General features: G+C 39.1%; 1 protein-coding gene across 1 annotated transcript in view; it reads left to right on the top strand.

The window, feature by feature from the left end:
• Positions 1–370: 370 nt before the first annotated feature.
• KHDRBS2 (KH RNA binding domain containing, signal transduction associated 2) overlaps positions 371–18,438 on the top strand; it is a gene marked incomplete at its 3' end in the record, with an annotated part of 312,078 nt that continues 294,010 nt past the window's right edge. The window contains exon 1 of the mRNA XM_082302847.1: positions 371–538. Within this exon, the coding sequence (XP_082158973.1) occupies positions 448–538 (91 nt within the window). The 5' untranslated portion in view covers positions 371–447. The remainder of the gene's footprint in view (positions 539–18,438) is intronic.

The following is an 18,438-nucleotide window of genomic DNA, read 5'->3' on the forward strand; positions in this document are numbered from 1 at the left end:
GACAGACAGACAGGGGCGCGCGCGCGCACACACCTGCGCGCGCGCCCCGCGGCCCGGCCCCGCCGCCCGCGGCCCTCCCGCCCGGCGACAGCCAATGGCGCGGCGAGTCTCCCGCCCGGCGGGGCGGATCCGCCAATGGGAGCGGCGGGGGCGCGGCCCGGCTGGCTCCGCCTCCCTACTTAAGGCCGGCGGTGGCCCAGGGTCGCTCAGTGGCGGGAGGAAGCGGCGCGTGGGGGTGAAGGCGCGCGAGCAGCGGCGCGCGGCGACCCGCGCACGTGCCCGCCCCCGCGCGGCGCGAGGGGAAGGCGGGGCCGGGGCAGCGCCCGCCGCGGGAGGGGCGGCGGCACCTGCGGGGCGGCCCCGGCGCGGCCACCGGCGAGCGGGCGGCCGAGGGCGCGGAGCGGCGAGACCGAGATCCCGCGCAGCCCGCCCGGCGTGCCCGCAGCGATGGAGCAGGACAAGTACCTGCCCGAGCTGATGGCCGAGAAGGACAGCCTGGATCCCTGCTTTGTTCACGCGATGCGCCTCCTGGAAGACGGTGAGGCTCCGCTCCGCGCTCCCCCGGCCGGGGCGCTTTTCGGGGTCGGCGCTCGGCGGCCCCGGCCGGGCGACACGGGGCGAACTCGGGTCTCCGGGCGGGCGGGCGGGCGGGCGGTGGAGCGGCCCGAGGCGGGACCTGGCCGCGCGGGGGCGGGGGCGGCGGCCGTTCGGGGGCTCGGGCGCCCGGAGCCGACCCGGAGCCCGCGCCGGGGGACCCGTCTGGCAGCAGCTCCCGGCGGCGGCAGCAGCAGCAGCGAGCGCCCTGCTCCCCGCCGCCCGCGCTCGCTCGTCGTGCGCCGGCTCTGCCGCGGCTGGTTCGCCTCTGCGGGAAGCGCTCCCCTGGTTCCCGGGCTCACTTACACAAAGACAGATGCTGGCGTCTCATTACACTCGTTATATCCTGTTTTCCACGCTGAAGTAATAAGGTTTATATGGTATTACTATTATGCCGTTAATGCGACTCTGTGTTAGTCGACTGCGCGATGTCAGACATTGATTGGATGTGGCTTATCAGTTTCATGACAGTTTCATCCAGGACATGATGATTTCCTCTTGGTTTTGTGCGGGGATCAGAATACACTGGTTTTACATTTTGTTACTCAGTGTAATTGGACCTGCTTTCCATGCTTTAGTTGGACTGCAGGTTTAGTTGGACCTCAGCTAGAGGTTTTTTTAAAAAGTTTATAATTTAGTCTCTCTTTTAATAACTGCTCAATCTAGTGGTTGAGTGAAGGCCTCGTGGCACGGAATTTCAACTTTTGCCGAAGTGTAATCCAGTAAGTTCCTCTTACACAGGTTTTTCTTCTTAGATTTATAATAGTCTTTTTAAAAAAAACATGTTAAAGTTGGAACCTAATGTTGAGAAGAAGTAGTAAAGAATGATGCATAAATCAAGACAACCTATCAAGCTCTTAAATGAGACTAAAGCAAAGAAATATATGGTCAGGCCCTTGAGAGCCACATATTCAAATGAACTCAGATTCAGAGGTGGCAAATAATTTCTCAAGTTCTGTTTATGACTTAAGGAAAATCATAACTAATTCAAACTTACCATGCTAAGCCGTAAGTGTTTTTCCTCTGTCAGCAGTTTTTATATTGTCTTTCCCTAATGTATGTTCTATTGATTGTGAGTGAAGATACTGAGTCCAGGTTTTGTTGGAGTGCTTCTGTTTGATAGCTCTGAAATTCATACTGAATTTAGGTAGGAATACAGACCCATGAATTACCCTTTTGTCATAGCTGCCTTGCTGCTAAAGAGGCAGCCATGCTGCTTTTTACAGTGGTTTTTCTAATAATCATACCATAAACAAAGTCCTTATTTCTTAGAGGAATATATTTTTTGCACCTTGCAATTTGATCTTTTCCCAGAGGGGGGAAGTATCCACTGAGAGTGTGCGTGCGTGCCTGGGAAAGGAGAGCATTGCAGGAAGGACAAAACCAAAAGTATGCAAAGAAAAGTAAAAAAAAAAGGAAAATAAAAATTTTTTTAGGCATCAAGTTCATGCAGAAGTTGCATTTTGAGCAACTGTGTGATTGAAAAAATGAATAGTTTTCTCATTCCTTCTTAGCATAAAGAGGACTATGTATTATTTCACTGAATTTTTTAAAAGATGAAGGTGAGTTGTCTGAGAGAATGCTAATGTCAGATTCACACCAGGTACCTGGCATTATCCTTCAAAACACCATCTGTCAAGCTTTCGAGAGATTTGTTCTAGAGTCTAACATATGATGACTGTTAAAACACTTAACCAAGGTAAGAGTGTAACTACTTAAGAAAATGAGAATTAATGCACTGCTGCTGGATGTAAATAGAAATTTATAAAATTGGCAAAATTTTTTTTTTTTTGGGTGCCAGAAGAAAATGGGATGGTGGCGCGTGGATCTCTGTAGCAGTGAATAATTTCTAGCGAATTATATCCATGATGTAACATTGTTTTGAGACTCTGGATTTCTGTTCTTCAGCATGTAATGTGTAAGCAGCTACATCCATAACGATGCCAGCCAGGTGTTATTTTTATGGTGTCCTAAGCATTTTTGATTGCCAGTACATTTTGTATAAAATGCGTAAGTGTAGATTTGCTTTGGAGTCCAGAGCCTCAAGCATTCACTCTGACTTTAAAGTGCTGTGTTGTTTCATGTTGGCTGCTAAAACCTGAAGTTGAGAACAGTTGTGCTGCTATGTGAAACTGCAGAAGGGCACACAAGCGATAAATATTCCAGAAAAACGCTTCTGATTTGTGATAGTGGATTTATTTGTAAAGATAAGACCACCCATTTTTCCCCAATAATTTCTTTTGTTTGCTTGATTCTGTTGCATGGGTTTTTTGTTTGTGTGTTTTGGTGTACTTAACCAATATTAAAACCAACAATTACTTATGTTTTTAAGATGTAGGTCTGTGTCCTACAGGTTGACTGGTGTCAGATGTATACTTGAATCAGTAGCTATTGATCCCTCACCAGTGAGGGATGACTAGAAATCACTTAGTCCTTACCTGGGTGTGGTGAAACCCCCAGAAAAGGGACGTTTCCTATGGCAGAGAATTTGCATACTTAGCAAGCAACATAAAGAAAGGTGAGTAAAAAGGTACTAGTGCTGCTTAGATAGATACAAGATGTGGAGGCAAAAACCAATTTCTTTAAAAATCACTGAGGGAATCTGATGGATTCTGACAATGAACCTAGTCTCTAAATGGCTAATCAAGTGCCTTAATCAGAAGATACTTTATTTCCCCATGGGTCATTCATTACCTGTTTCATATAGAAGTAGATCCTACATGATTGTTGCACTATTAAAAATGGAAAAGTCATTTGTAAGTCATCTATTAGAAGAACTTGTGAGTAGCTGATGATGCTTTCCTCAGCCTAAGTTTTTTCAAACTTTTGCAAAATGCACTGAACATCTGTATTCTGATAATATAATCCAGTCAGTAATGAAAATTTAATACCTTTTAATTAAAATAGGTAGTTGAACTCTAAAGAATAGGCTAATTTCCATCTGTTGTAAAGGGCTTTTCCGTATCAAGTGAACTATTTTGTGTACTAGGTTGTTACAAGAGCTGGGAGAGTGTCCCTGTTTCATGTATAGTTTTAAACTATTTTATTGTAAACTGGTTACCAGTAGTTCTTTTCTCAGGTGAGATTGTTCTGCTTCTAGTCAGGAGATGTCCTGATGAATGTACGAGGTCGGGTAATGCTTGGTCAGATAAAAAATGTCAAAAGTGAAGAGCAGTTTTTGAGCAGTGCTTTTTGTACCCAACTTATGCTTATAATGCAACACACTCTAGGGCTCTGGGGAGAACTGAGAGCCTCTCTGTTCTGGTACTGCTTGCTACCATGGAAGAAAATGAGCTGCTTATATGTGTTACTTCTGCATGTATGTAAATATTTGTTGCTTTGTGTAAGATGTCTGTGATTATGAAGATAAAAATAAGTGTGTGACTTTAGCTGTGAAGGTGTGGATGACATAGAAAGATACAACCAGCTGGAACTGTTTGGTAGTTCAAAACTGGTTTTATATCAGCATTATATTTAATAGGCTAAAGTGTCAGCTAATTGTCTATATATTTTTCGGGTCAAGCAAATTATGTATGTGTGTGTGCATATATATGTGTGTGTGTGTGTAGTTATATATGTGTAGCTTTGGAATATCTTGTATAGTGTATTCTTAAAGCCATCTCCGTGTTTTGTAATATAAACATAAAGGAAAAACACCTATTGGAAAGAGCTGGCCAAAGTAAGAGCATCTCTCCCAATGGAAATATCAGCATTACTTGGGTAATGAGGTAGCTAATTTCTCTCTCTATAATGACAGTGCAATTGACCTCAGAATTCCAGCTCGCATTCTGAAGGCAATGAGAATCAGGCCTTTAACTTTAATCTTGAGTTAAGTCCCTAGATCATTCCATGTGGCATAGCATGAGTTTGTTAAGCCTCCAAGTGGTGTAAATTAGATTCATATAGCTCAGCTATCATCCCCATACAGGCTTCTTGTAGGATGGGACATGATTATTCAAAAGATTAGCCTTTGCACTTCGTGAGCATTAGTACAGTCTTTCATACAAGCCTGCAGTAGTTGTTGCAGCTAGTAGAAAACTGTTGACATAATGCAAATTCATTCTGTTTTATATTCAGGATTTCAACTAATATACTGGTATGTGTGGGTTTGGGGTTTCTTTGGATTACTGGAGATTGATTTTCTTTTCATATAGGAATGCAACTTTAGTTCATGAGTGTGTGTTTCTGTTAAAAACCTGGGATGATAATTAGGTTGCTATATGAAAATTATTTGTCTTGGAAGTACAGAATATAACCACCATATCCTTAGTCCTAGATGTGAAAGGCTGTTGATGAAGCGTATGACCTGCTAAAACCAGGCCTCTGATACTTTCTAATTTTTATAATTTTTTTCATTGAAAACTACTTGTGAAAATATGCTTGCAAATGTATGAGTTTACTTGTCTCAACGAACTTATTTTTGGACTAAAATAAGATTAATGTAAAATGTTAGCATAAATTCATGCATTAATATTAATCTGTAAGTGGTCACTATTCTGCTTATTGTTTCTTTTTTTCCTGATGTTTACATCAGGTGAGAAGAAATCTGTATTCACAAAATAGTTGGTATTAATCATTGTTTGCTTTGCTGTCTCAAGAAATGCGCTGTAAATTCCTGGTAGCTTGTCTCAGGAAGCATGCTGATATTCAGAGCATGTATTTTAAGTATCTTGGTTTCATTAGAAACTAGATTTTTATTGATCATTTGGAGCCTTTTCAATAAAAAGTGAGAACTCTAGATGAATACAAGATACTTATGATTTCTATAAAGTAGTGATGTGCTAGGCATTATGGACTTGGTTCAAAGTTAACTAAAGTTAATGGGAATTTTTCTGTTGCCATTAGTGGGCTATCAGGCAGTCCTTGTAATACAAATATAATCGACTGACTGGTATAGCAAATAGGTTTGTAATCATGAAAATTGATAGAATATACTGCAGGTATTAGAACTGAGTTTTGGTTTTTGTTGTTTTAAAGCTGAATTTTTTGTCGTGGTACGACACCATGTTGTGTTCATAACTCTAGTAATACTTTTGCCTTGCAGTGTAATGGAGATGAAGCCCAAGTGATAACCAGATTTATGGAAAACAAAATACTACAAAATGTTAGAATGAGTATAACAAAGCAACTGTTATGTTTATATTGACCCCCAGCATTTTAGTCATAAAAGGCAGGCTTACTTCAGAGGAGAGAAAAAAGAAATTATAGATGTGATTTTAAAAAATAAAAATAACAAAATTCTCTTGCAGACATCTGAAGCAACTTAGGACTATTTGATCTGTGATCTTAGAAAACATGTAGTTTGAAACACAGTAAATTGTTTTGCAAAGAGGCAACAATGAGTGCAGTAATTGAAGGTTAGATTCTGATACCCTGGTTTAAAATAAAAGGTGCTTTGCTCTTTAAAGAGTGCTGTTTGAATCAGTGGAGCTGCTAAAGTTGCAATTCTGCAAATAGCAGAATTTAGTGCCAGCTGTTCAAGGGAAGGTCAAAGGCATTTGCTGAGGCTTATCTGGATGGCCGGAGCCTCATCAACCAAGTGCTGGTTTTTTAGCAACATGAGTGTTTTCCTTGAAGGAGAAGAGTATTTTTTACTTGTCCTGGGAATTCTTTAAGTAAATGTGTGTCATATTTAGTCTCCTTGGTGTATATATATACATTCAGGGTACAACTGCTATAACTGTCAATCTCTTCCTCTATACCTCAAAGTAGACATTTTTAAATTCAAGAATTTGGAAAATTGCTAATATTTTTAGTTAGTACCAAGAGAAGGCAAAATACCTGGAAAGCTGAGTAGAAAATTCCAGTCAACTCTTAACTTCCTAGGCACTGAACACCTGTGTAATGTGTAGAATAGAGTGGCCATTCCTAACCAGGAGGTGGCATGATTGGGCTCCACATGCCAAAATAGAGCTTCATATCCTGGCACCTTCTGGGAGAGGGTTAGTCTGGTCCAAGAGATAAATCAAATTCTTCTCATTGGATGTATACTTCTCACATTTAGGCAATGTGCAGACAGTATATACTGACAACCAGATTTGCTGGACCATGCTGGGCTATTTAGTTGTCTATCAAATCTGATATTATCAGCAGTGACCCATGCATGAGTCTTCTAATAAAGGTAAAACATCTGCCTAGCCCACCAAAGCAGTGCCATGAGAGTTAAACAGTTCCTTCAGGACACAAGGACACCGGTTTCAAGATCAAAGTGTGAGATATCTTGGGCCTTACTTTAGAAGGCATAAATGTAGCTGCTGTTTGGTAGCTCCTCTCCAAGTTTTCTTAAAATGGGAATACATTACACCTTCCTGTGCCTTGCAGCTGTACTGTAGGCTACACAAGCTGCTTATATGAAACAGTTGTTTTCTGGATCGGCAGGGTCACTGCAGTCACCTGGCACCTCAGTTCGGGGTAAGAGTGCCTTTTCAAAAACATGCAGTTTTTAACTGTTTCGATTTAAATCTCTTTTCTCCAACAGACTGCTGAATGTGAAGGAAAATTCAGTATTGTCACTGATTTTAGAATATACATTTGTCTTTAAAATACTTTGAGAATAAATAGTAGGAAGAGTGTTTTCATAAGGATTTGAGGTGTTAAGAAAGCATAGACAATAAGGAAGAAAAAGGCTGGTTTGCAGGTGGATCCTGCTAAGCACTGTGAAGGTGTGCGTTCATCTTTTCTTCACCTTGCATTTTTCAGTCCTTGGGTGGGAATCCGTGCACTACATCAGAATAAGCAAGGAAGCAGACAGTTTTTAAAATCAAGTGTATAAAGTATGAAACTTTACTGATGCTGCAGTTTAATCCTTGGCTGTGTAAACAAGTAAGATTGTGCAGTCTGACCAGAAAAATGGAAAACCTTAATAATCGTGTAAAGATATGATGTGCATAGTACATGGAGTTTTGGCTTGTACAATATACCTTCAATGAACACATTCTAAAACTCCCATCTGTAAGATGTAGACTGATGCTGAATTTCATTCTAATATTTGACATCTCGACATGAAAAGAGCTTCATAGGAAATGTGTATTATTCTTATTATTTTTAGTACAAAATTTTTCTTTTTTACATTTGCAGGCAAAAATAATCCTGGTTATTACAGCCCTCTGTAAATCCTGTCATATTTTAATTAGAATTCTGCTGGAAATGAGTACAGCTCTTTCTTTATCCTAAAAGGGCTGAAACTAATAAAAACTAGAAGAATTATTCAAGACTTTCAGCAGATTAAAAGCCCCCAACTCCCCCACCCCCCCAAAAAAACCCCTCCTGAAATAATGTATGCCTGTTCCTGACTTCACAACCTTTACTTTTAAAAGAGAATTTTTTAGTTTCAATACTGAAAAAATTACCAAGCAGGACTTCTAATAATGCTAATATGGCAATATTGAAGATCATCCACACTTAATTAAGATGGTAAAAATTTTTGATTGTCATACATGGCTGCATATGATATAACCAAAGACATCTTAAAAACTTCAAATGCTCTGCTTGCAGTGGGCATTCCTGTTTACTGTTCTTGGGTTAGCATGATGCAAAGGCTGAAAGACACAGGACAGGTCACTGCTGTTTTAGAATTTCTCTGCACCTGCTGAAGTGCTCATCAGATACTCTAGCATCTATCCCTTGCTGTAAGGGTTACACTGATAGATGTCAAAAAAGTCAAAAGCTTTTGATGAATAAAATAATTTGAATTCTGGCAATCAGTGTAACTGTTAGAAAAAGCAATACTGCATGCTAGTCTAGATTTATTAAAACCTGCATTCCACCTTTTTGCTCTGCTTTGGATCTGGAAAAAAAACTTCTACTTGTTTCATAGTAGGAGCATTTTAGCTTCGCTAACTGGTAAAGGCAGGTGTGTCTTCAGCAAAAGCAAAAGTAGGGATCAAAGACCCTGGCTCATAATTAGTCAACTTCCAAAGAGCAGTGCTGCAAATCAAGGAAAAATAGTTTTTCTAAGAGGTTTGAGCACTGGAGAAAGAAAACAAATCCCCTACTTTAATGTTCCCTGGGATTTAAGTGTATGTTTCAAAGATCTCTTTCAAATACCTGAAGTTAGAGAACTTGCCATGAAATCAGGGACTCTGTGTGTGCTTTAAAATGGCTTTGGGTATTGAAAAATTAAGTTAACTTACCTCTCACAGTGTAAATTTTTATGTCTGTGTTTCTGCTAATGTATGCTGATATTGCTGATTTTTATAAATATTTCTAAGCGAACTTGTTTGTTGCATTTTGTCTTTTTTGAGATTGTGGAAAGAACCTTTTGGTGTTGTCAGGAGTTGCTCTGAAGTCAGTGTGAGCTCTAGCTAGGGAAAGAGTGAGACTTTTTTCTTCCTAAATACTTAGGACCACACTGATTTGCTGCAGCAATGGAGCTAGTTCCCTCACTTTCCCATTTTAACTAAAACTGATTTCTCTTCAATTCTCCTGAAAGGAGCAGCACCAAATTTAAGTGAATTACAGTCTCTTCTTTTGTTGTTTGAAGGGCAAATAAAGGACTGATAAAATAAATTCCAAGAGACCTTTCCCCTTCCTGTCTTCAGATAGCTGTTCAACAAGCAAATGGAGCATTAGTTTTGGTAAATGATGCTTATTATCCTGGTGTCTCCGTAGGTCTGTAGAGCTATCTAATAGCTTTAGCGTTTGCACAGATACAGATTTGCAATTATTTCACTAATACATGTATGCAAAGTAGTAGGATTTAGCCCACTGTAAAATTTGAAATAACATCTTCCTCATACTTGTAGATCCAAGTAAATATATGAATGATACCAGTTTATTACTATGCTCAAAAGCCATTGGTGGGTAATCCTCCACACTTGGTTCCTATATTGCATGGACTTCTTTTCCTGATCCTGTTTAACAAGATCATTCTGTCTTTGTAAATACAATATTGCAGAATGTCCTGATTCTGTTTGATTTGTTAAGGGTTGTCCAGATGCTGTTGCTGCTGTTACAGAAGTGGTTGGTTTTTTCTTGCTGCAAATGGTTTAGTGTGAACACCAACAGATCAGGTTGTGCATAAGTCTGTAAGAAGGGTTTTACTCATCTGTGTAAAAGGGATCCAAGGTCAGCAGTGAACGTGGGAAAACAGGTGTTTGTGTTACCTATTTTGTTACTCTTCTTTTTCTGAAGACTAGCCTGGATATACAGTTGAGCTGCATGACAAGAAGATGTTCGTGCAGTACCAGCTTGTTAAAACACACAAACCATCTGTTCAGCACGAAAAGTCTCTTGCTACTCCAAAAAGTATGAATAATCTGAAATGATATGTCAGTTGCAAGGGGGAAGATAGGACTAAGTTTTTGCTAGAAATATTTTGATTACAATGCTTTTTTAAAGGAATGTTTGTACTGTAAGCTGTCCAAGTGCTTCTTATGGTAGAAGTGGAAGGAGATGTTTTCAGCATAAAGTGGAAATGGAGCAGCTTGGTTTTGACACAAAGCAGGAACTTGATGTGATTCTGCATCCATCCAAACACTTAAGATGTCCTGATTTGAAGGCAAATATAAAATAATTAGAAGCTGCTATGAATTTTTGCCAGCAACTTTCTGGTTCTTGATGTTCCAACTCTGTCCCTTCTCATAGCCTTTATTTATAGGTTGGGGCTTTTTTTAATGGTGAAAAAGGAGTTAGAAGGAAGAATGGGGAAAAGGGAAGAGAAAATGGAGGAAAGGTATAAAAAGGAGACCAAAATAATGGGAAGATTGTAGGGGAAGTAGAAAAGGGAGTATCAGTTGAGAAGCAGACATAGAGAAGAAAATGAAATAAGCGAAGAAAATACAAATTCAACAGGTGAAAAATATTCAGTTACCTTAGGTCTAAGCAACTGATGAAAGCACAAAATATTCAGCATTTAATGAGGACTTCTGGAAGCTTTTAGTTAAGTTCTATTCTGTTAAAATGGATAGATAAAAGTAGTATAATAAGCATTTGAAAATGCTGTTGGTTTATCTAAGAAAAATAAAATTAAATTCAACTCTTTCTGAAAAGCTTCTGTTAAGAATTACATAGTTTTGATATTGTTGTATTTCATGTGTTCAGAGGCACACACTGTGTAGGTGTCTGTGATCCATATATATGTGTTAAATTATTCAGTAATTAAACACAACAATCTATTTTGCAGTGATTCTCCCAATTTTGTACTAAACAACAACTGAGATCTTCCATGTTAGTAATATTTACAATCCTTTTGGAACACTGTGGTTAGCCAGTTGATAATTTACTTATGCTTTTTATTTTAAAAGGTAGGATTCTAAGATTGAACAGATTGAAGTTTTAGATATGGAGTTCCCTTCTTTCTTTTCATAACAATCTTTAAATGTTGGAATGGAGTGTACTAGTGTTAGGAGCTCTGAACTTGGACTTTTATTTATATCAGCTACAACTCACTAAGTTCTTGGGCCAAAGATGAGTTTATGGTGGTGGACATTTTATTCAGCCTTATGGAATTGCACAGGAGAGAGTTCAGATGTGCCAAGATTATATTGAGGAAGTGTTCAATTGTGGAGTCTGCAGGAGATTAGAGAGCAGCAGCTCTCACAGTGATGTGAGCACCGATTTGCAGCCAATTGTCCTGTGTTTTGTAAACTCACTGCTGTGCTATCCATAAACTGAAACAAAATGTTTGGAGAGGATAAAAACAACTTTGAATGACAAATAGTAAAAAGATTGCATGAAGCAGTGGATTAAAGAAGTAGTCTTGATTGATAATTCTCAGGTAAAATTGTTTTGCTATAATGTTGGATTTTGCGTCTTACTGGCTTTCATGGTAAAAGACAACAATTGAATGACTCGAATTGGGTCATTTAAGTTTGAATTGACATTAAGTTTCCCATCTTAATAAATATGTGATTTAAAAATATATATACACATTTTGTAAGACACTGGAAGGCTATGTTACAATTTATTTATTGGAAGGCTTTTCTGGGCACCTTTAGTACTTGCGATATTACTCAATAAAGGGTAATTCAGGTCCATACACTGGTTTAAAATGAAAAAGTGAAGTGAAAATTAGGAAAAGATACAATGCCATGCAAGATATGATAAGGTTATTACCCCTGCAGCAGACTCTATTGTAGCTGTCAGAGGCACAAAATGTGTGACCTAACTGAAATTCGAGGTGAAATGTTTGTCTTCCTGTTGTTTGCATTGGCGTTTGCATTGCATTGTGCATTGACGTGCTGCTTGCATCTTGTTTGTGGGGCAGGTGTAGTTCAGGGTGAGCACCATAGTCTGATTTCCTCTGGTTGTACAGGGCAGCCTGCTTGTTGGAGTACAGTGCTACTCTCTTCCCTCTAACCCCAACCATCACCCATGCTTCTGTTTCTCAAGAAAACCAGGATTCCTGATAGAGACAAGCATTGCTGTGTTGTAGGCTTGACCTAGCATGCAGCTGGATGAAGACCAGAACTGGGGCTCAAGGATGGACTTCAGCAGTTTGACTTAAATGAAATACCGAGTACATCTGGCATTTCCAGTCAGACTTTGGTGTTTGGTCAGTTCTCTTTATATAAATTTGGTCACTTTCCTTATATAAATTAATATGCTGGGAGATAATTTTCTGCATTAGTTTCAGGCAGTGTGAATTTTTGTTGACATTTTCTTCATGATTTGTACCATTCTTTGAGTGGTTCAGAATCAAACTCCAGAACCATTTTAAGGCATACTTTTAACATTATTTTTTCACATTTTTAAGTTGGGGATACCGACTATTTGAAATCCATCTTAAGCCATACTTCCATATATATCAAAAAAACACTGAACTATGGACTACTACAGAACATCTTATGTCATATACAGCAGATTAATAAACTAATAAAATTGATATGCAGGATTATATTATGCATAGCATCTTCTCATTAGGTTATTTTAGGAAAGGGAGAGAACATTCATCTAGGAAAAAAACCAACCACAACAGTCTTACAGCTTTATGGTTTGATTTCTCTTGTGCCTTTCCCACTTTCCCAACCAACATAATAAAATTTTTGCCCATAGCATTCCAGAGACATGATTTTTCTTATGACAATGATGAGTGTTTTCCTTCTGTTTGATTTTGACACAGGCTACAAGCCTTAGTGGTTTCCTCAGTGCAAATATTGGTTTGATAAATTTTAATGGGCGTTTCATAATCTGCAGTCATGGTCATGCCTTTTAGCATATTTTTAGAAATTGCGATCTTGGGAACTGGAACAAAATTTTTGTTTTCTACCCAGGGTTTTGCCCAGAGTCCATAAAGTGCTTGGCCTTCATGTTTTACCTTAAATATAGCAGGTGAAAATTTATTGTGCTAGCCATCTTTAGATAATTGTTCTTCTCCTTAGCAACACTGGCAGTAGGAGTTCCTGTTTTATGTGAAACCACATTATTTATGGGTTTTGCTCAACTCTGTTTTTCCTCAGATTCTGAGGAATTGTGACTGCCATATCTTTCCATTCTGATTTCTGGTCACTTTTACCTCAGATAAGAACATCTACTTTGATATTTGTCTCTCTTATTGAGTCCTGTTAACGTATGGTGGCAGTTTGTTTTCATTATAATCAAAATACAGAAGCTGTTGGCTTTTAAACTGCTACAGGGGGGCTGTTTCAGTACTCTCCAAGACGCCATGTGGCTGTTTTGGTCATGTTTATTCTAGAATACATAGAAAATTGAGATTGTTTTACTAAATAATTTCTTTTCTTTTTACTCCATATTTAGAGTTGCTTGTTGTGTAGTTTAGACAGGAGTGATCACCACTGGTTGCTTCAGATGGCCAGGTGGGATGGGATTTTGTTACACTGTTCACTATCCCGAGGCACTTTGGTGTCTTTCTGTTTGTCTTGCGGGACACACAGTTATTTTTTTCTTACAGTGCTCTCTGTTCAATTTATTGTGTTAATCTTCGTCCTGCATTTGAACATCCTCCATTTGTTTCTTGAGTCTAAACTCAGCTCTCCAACTCTTTTGAGGAATGTGCCAAATCACTGGGGATTTGTTTAATTTATCTAAATGTTATTGTCTTCAGCCCTATAAAAGTGGATCTTCCTGGGACGTAATGGGTACCTTGGGTTGTTGTTTGCTGCAGCATGTGAGTTCCATGTGAGATCTTTTTATTTAACTTCCAAGCTCTTTGAATGTGAGGTTTGGCTTCTTTATAGGGCACCTTTTTCTAGCTACAGTCCCAAGTGGATGGATTTATTAAAGTGTCAAATTCAGGCTGTTTCATTGAAACCTAATACTGAGTCTTCAAACAGGTTTGATTTTTTTTTTTTTTTGCCCTGAGCATCTTCCCTGGATTTGAATTTCAGTTTCTCTCTTTGTCCTTAGATATTGTTCACATTGCTTTACACTGTCAATCTTCATTTAAACAGGGTAGAAAAATAAAACTGAAATTTAGTTTTAGTAGCTTCATGTTTTCTTACCTTTGCTTGGGTTAAATAAAAACTATTAAAAATGTCAGAAGCTTCTGGAGATGGGTTTTGGGAGCTGTTACTGATATTTTATGGCAAGGAACCTGTTTCAAAATTGTTTGATATTCTTGCACGGTTGAAAGTGCTTAGTTCTATCAGAGTCTAGTAGTGGTGGAATTAAGGATGACAGTATTTAAGAAGGTAATAAATGTCAAATAAAAATAATGAGTTCAGATGTTGCTTAGCTTAGAACAGAAGGCACAGATAAGAAAATTGGAAGCTTTCTGGTAAAAGTAACACAGAAAAAATTAACCTTTTCTAAAACATGCCACTAAAATTCCTGAGGAGGAAAATCAGTGAAAACCTCATTATTAAGTGTGTGTTATGTCAAACTTGTTAGGTGTCTCTGCAGTAAGCAAGAAGGTTATGATTGGACATTTTGGCTGCATATGTGGGGCTTGTGCATGAAGAAGGACTGTGGCAAAAATTAAGTCTAGATGCCAAAGCTAAATATCTGATATATGCTCAACTGCTGTTCCAAGTAGCTCTTTTCATAACCAGCAGCTTTGTTGGGGAGGATTCTGTTCAGGCTGAACTTTGCTAGTTCACAATACAATTTGCCAGGAGAAATAAATTGGACCACACTTCAATGTTGTGGGTTTTTGCTTTGAGAATATTTTGTTGATTTCCTGAGCATAAATGTTTCATGGATGTGTAAATGAAAGGAAGTAAATTGAGGATTTGGGGCAAGTTTTTTCTTTTTGCTTCTTGATTGAGAATGACACATTTTTTCAGTGGAGTCCAAAAATATATTCTTGACTCCTAATTCTATTGCACAGGTGGCTTCCGGGATCTCTGCCAACAGGTAGAGACAGAGGACAGCATTAAAACCTTTCCCAAAGCTTAACAAAAATTGTATTAATAGTGTTATCCTATCCCTACATTGGAAAATTCTTCTATTATGGTTTATAACTTAAAAATATTTGCTAAGTAACATAATACTGCTTAATAAAAGCAAGTTCTCTTAACTCTGAAGCTGTTGAAAGTACATTCATTGTATTGCTTCTGCCTTCAGCTTCACTTTGTGCATGATGCTGCTATTGATATCAAAGTGGTTTTAGATTTTGAAAGACTAAAGTGTTTTTGAGCTGATCACTTGCCAAGACATGAAGTTTTGGATACTTTTTAACACTATCTTTGTTCATTATTCAATATTGGAGGGTATAATTTCAATCATTACAAATTTCAGTGGGGCCCTCTGTTTGTCCTAGGAGCTTTCAGTCCAGACAGCAACTCGCAGTCCATTTCTTTTCATTGAATAAGTGAGTGAACTAAGGTAAAACTGTCTCATAACCTGTGAGACATCTCTGTTGCCTATAGTAGTCCATAGGGTGGTTTTTCATCTGCCTGACAAAAGGCCCTCAGGAGTTTAGTCCCTCATTTGAATGCTGAGTAGTATAAAGGCCATAAGCTTGTGACCTCTGAGTTCTATAACTTCCCCATCTCTCATGATTTAAGTGCTTATAGCCTGAGGTACAGGGACTGGGAAGGGATGTTTGGTCCAGAGGCAAGTCTCAGTACTGCTGAGATAATGATCTTACTGTGAGAGTTATTCTGAAAGAAAAATAGTACCATTTTACAGTAACAATTTATTGGAGACCTTTAAAAAAGAGTTTTCAGGAGCCAGCTAATCTCAGCTATCATAACATTATTGCTATCACTTTAAGAAAAATACCTGACAACTGTGGGGGAAAAAAGTTCAGTCTTTGATGTCCATTTTTGTTCATTACTAAACGGATATCTTTTCACCTGTTTCCTACAACTTTACAGGCAACCAGTCATTAGAAAACATGGGTATTGATGTTCAAAGTTAACTTTTCAGATTGTTCTTTTGTGCCTGAATTGAGGTATAACTCGTGTTCAAGTCTGTTATTTCTGTGTGGTACTTCAGAAGTAATCCTATGGTGTTAGTAAATTGCGTGAACTTCAGACTGAGGGATGATGCAGCACATGCCTTTTTGAGAAAATTTGGCAAGACATGTTTGAGGAATAATTACTGCTAGTGAACAAAAGAAGTTTTCTTTAGAGACTAAAATACGTAATTTCTTTGGTTGTTGGTATTGCTTCATTTGAAGTGGTTGAATAACCCATGCCCACTAACCATCTTTTCTGGGTGTCATCTCTTCCATGGTTCTTCACTCAGTGGTCCTGTTGGGTACAAAAGCCCTCTCGTGCTTTCTTCCCCAGAACTGTATGGATGGAAGCCTGTTGCTTAAGATACATAGTGGATGGGGGGGGTGGGTAGTCGTAGTATCTACTGTTTTTTATGTGTATATATATGTGCATAATAAGTTGCTCAGTTTTTTTCTACCGTATAGTGAGGATAGTGAGGATCCTGCACCTAGAAGTTCTTAATTAATGTTCACTTTCTTTTTGTCGTTGTTTTCCATAATTTTTGTGCTTTCCCTTTCCTGAATTGTCCTATGTCATGTGATGCCATTGTTGCACTTGGCTCTAGGATGTAGGTGTGAGGTGCTATATCAGTATATGGTGGTAGTACATATTAATGTTTTTATAATTTGTCGTTTGTCAGGAAACTGATTACTGCTAAACACAGTTGCCTGTGAATGCCATCAGCAAGTCTTTGGATTCTGTCCTGGAGATGCCTCCTATCCAGTTGTTACTGTTCATATTACCTGCTCATTCAAAGTTTCGGTTTAGTTGTCTCTTCCCTGTGGACATATATCCATGAGTGTGCTTTCCAGTGCCATCTCTAACAGGTTTGTTTGCTTTGGTAACCTTTGGTCTTTTGTAATTAAGTATTGAACCTATGATTTCCCCATCCTTTCTCTCAGTTAATGTATTTAGAAGTTTACTTGATTATCTCTGCAAGTGTACCAACCAATAACCAGTGTATCCTGGCCTGGATAGGAAGGCCTTCCTGCCCTAGCAACAGGATCTAGATTGCACTGTTCTTTGTTTTGCAAAATAATCCAGTTGTTCTTAATGTACCTCTTACAACAACACTGTCATCTTCTAGGCTTTTCTTTGTTTCTTAAATAGCAAGCTGCTTCTGCCCCCTTCAGATTTTATTCTGTCTTTTGTGTACCCACACATGCAATTCTGATTTCAGCAAATGTCAAACACATTAAGTTGTAAAACATGTATCTTATTCATTCTTTTCATCATTCATCTTGCTTATATTTTCAGAGATGAGGTAATGGTAACAACCTGCATGTTTATCAAATGCACTTTTTAAAAAACAGCATCCTTTGTTTTTTCAGGTTAAACACACTCTGATATATTTGAGTTATTCATTTACAGGGTTGCAGCAAAGAAAACTGATAATGGATTGGAAGGACAGTAGGAAAAGAAGGGAGAATGCTGGGCTGGATATTATTAGTTTGCTTTCTAGGAAACAAAAGTCTTTGAGCAGAGGAAACCAGCATGTGTCAAAGGCACCAGAGCTTAGTTGAATGAATTCCCTGAAGAGCAAGTAAGTCCATGTGAATTGAATTGTGTGAACAAACACTTTTTAAAGAAAAAAATCTACAAAACCTCAGACCTCTTGATTGGTCATTGCCTGAGTTATCCTGAAACAGCTAGTAAAGGTTGGGATAATAGAGGAGCTGATGTGAGAGAGATAGGAGACAAGCTAGAGAATTAAGGTTGAAATAACTGGAAAGGAAGCTAGTGTAAGAGTACAAGCCTGAAGGAAATAAAACCAATACAGCATGTAGGTGGAATAAATTGCAAGAGAAAAAGTGAGAGCAGGTGAGAAAGTTGAGGAATAGGGATGGAGGGATCCTCATATGGCTGTTTGCAATCATGAGACTACAAAGATTTTGCAGCAGCAAAGTCTAAGGACAAAAATAGGGTTTCAGTAAAGTCACAGAAGCAAGAAGATGGTTTACATGTGTATTGTAGTGTAATGCACTGGAAACTACAAGAAGGAAGGGACCCATGCTGGAGCAGTTTATAAGAACTGGAGCTTATGGGAAGAACTCAATTTAGGAAAGTTCGTGGAGGACTGTCCCTCATGGGAGGGACCCCATGTTGGAACAAGGGAAGTGTGTGAGGAGTCCTTCCCCTGAAGAGGAAGAAGTGACAGAGTCAATGTGTGATGAACCAGCCTCAATGCCTGGCACCTCCGATGGGGGGACGAGGGAGAGAATCAGGAATAAAGTGTTGAAAAAACTTCCCTAATTGTCCCTCCAGAAGCCCCTCTGTCAGTCACACTTGCACACCTGAGCTGGGACAGAGGCCCCTTCACAGCTACATCCCCACAGTCACACCAGGCTTCCGAGCTGGCTCGACCCCAGCTTTCCCACAGCAGAGTCTCAGATGAACCAATCCTTAAAATAATTTAATCTCGGTCCAGTAGCAAAAAAAAAAAAATACAGCTCAAGTTGGTGCCTCTGAGGAGGGACCCTGAACAAAGGATGCCCTGGGCTTT

This window comes from Coloeus monedula, assembly GCF_965178545.1.
Source record: "Coloeus monedula genome assembly, chromosome: 2".
In the NCBI taxonomy this organism is placed as follows: Eukaryota; Metazoa; Chordata; class Aves; order Passeriformes; family Corvidae; genus Coloeus; species Coloeus monedula.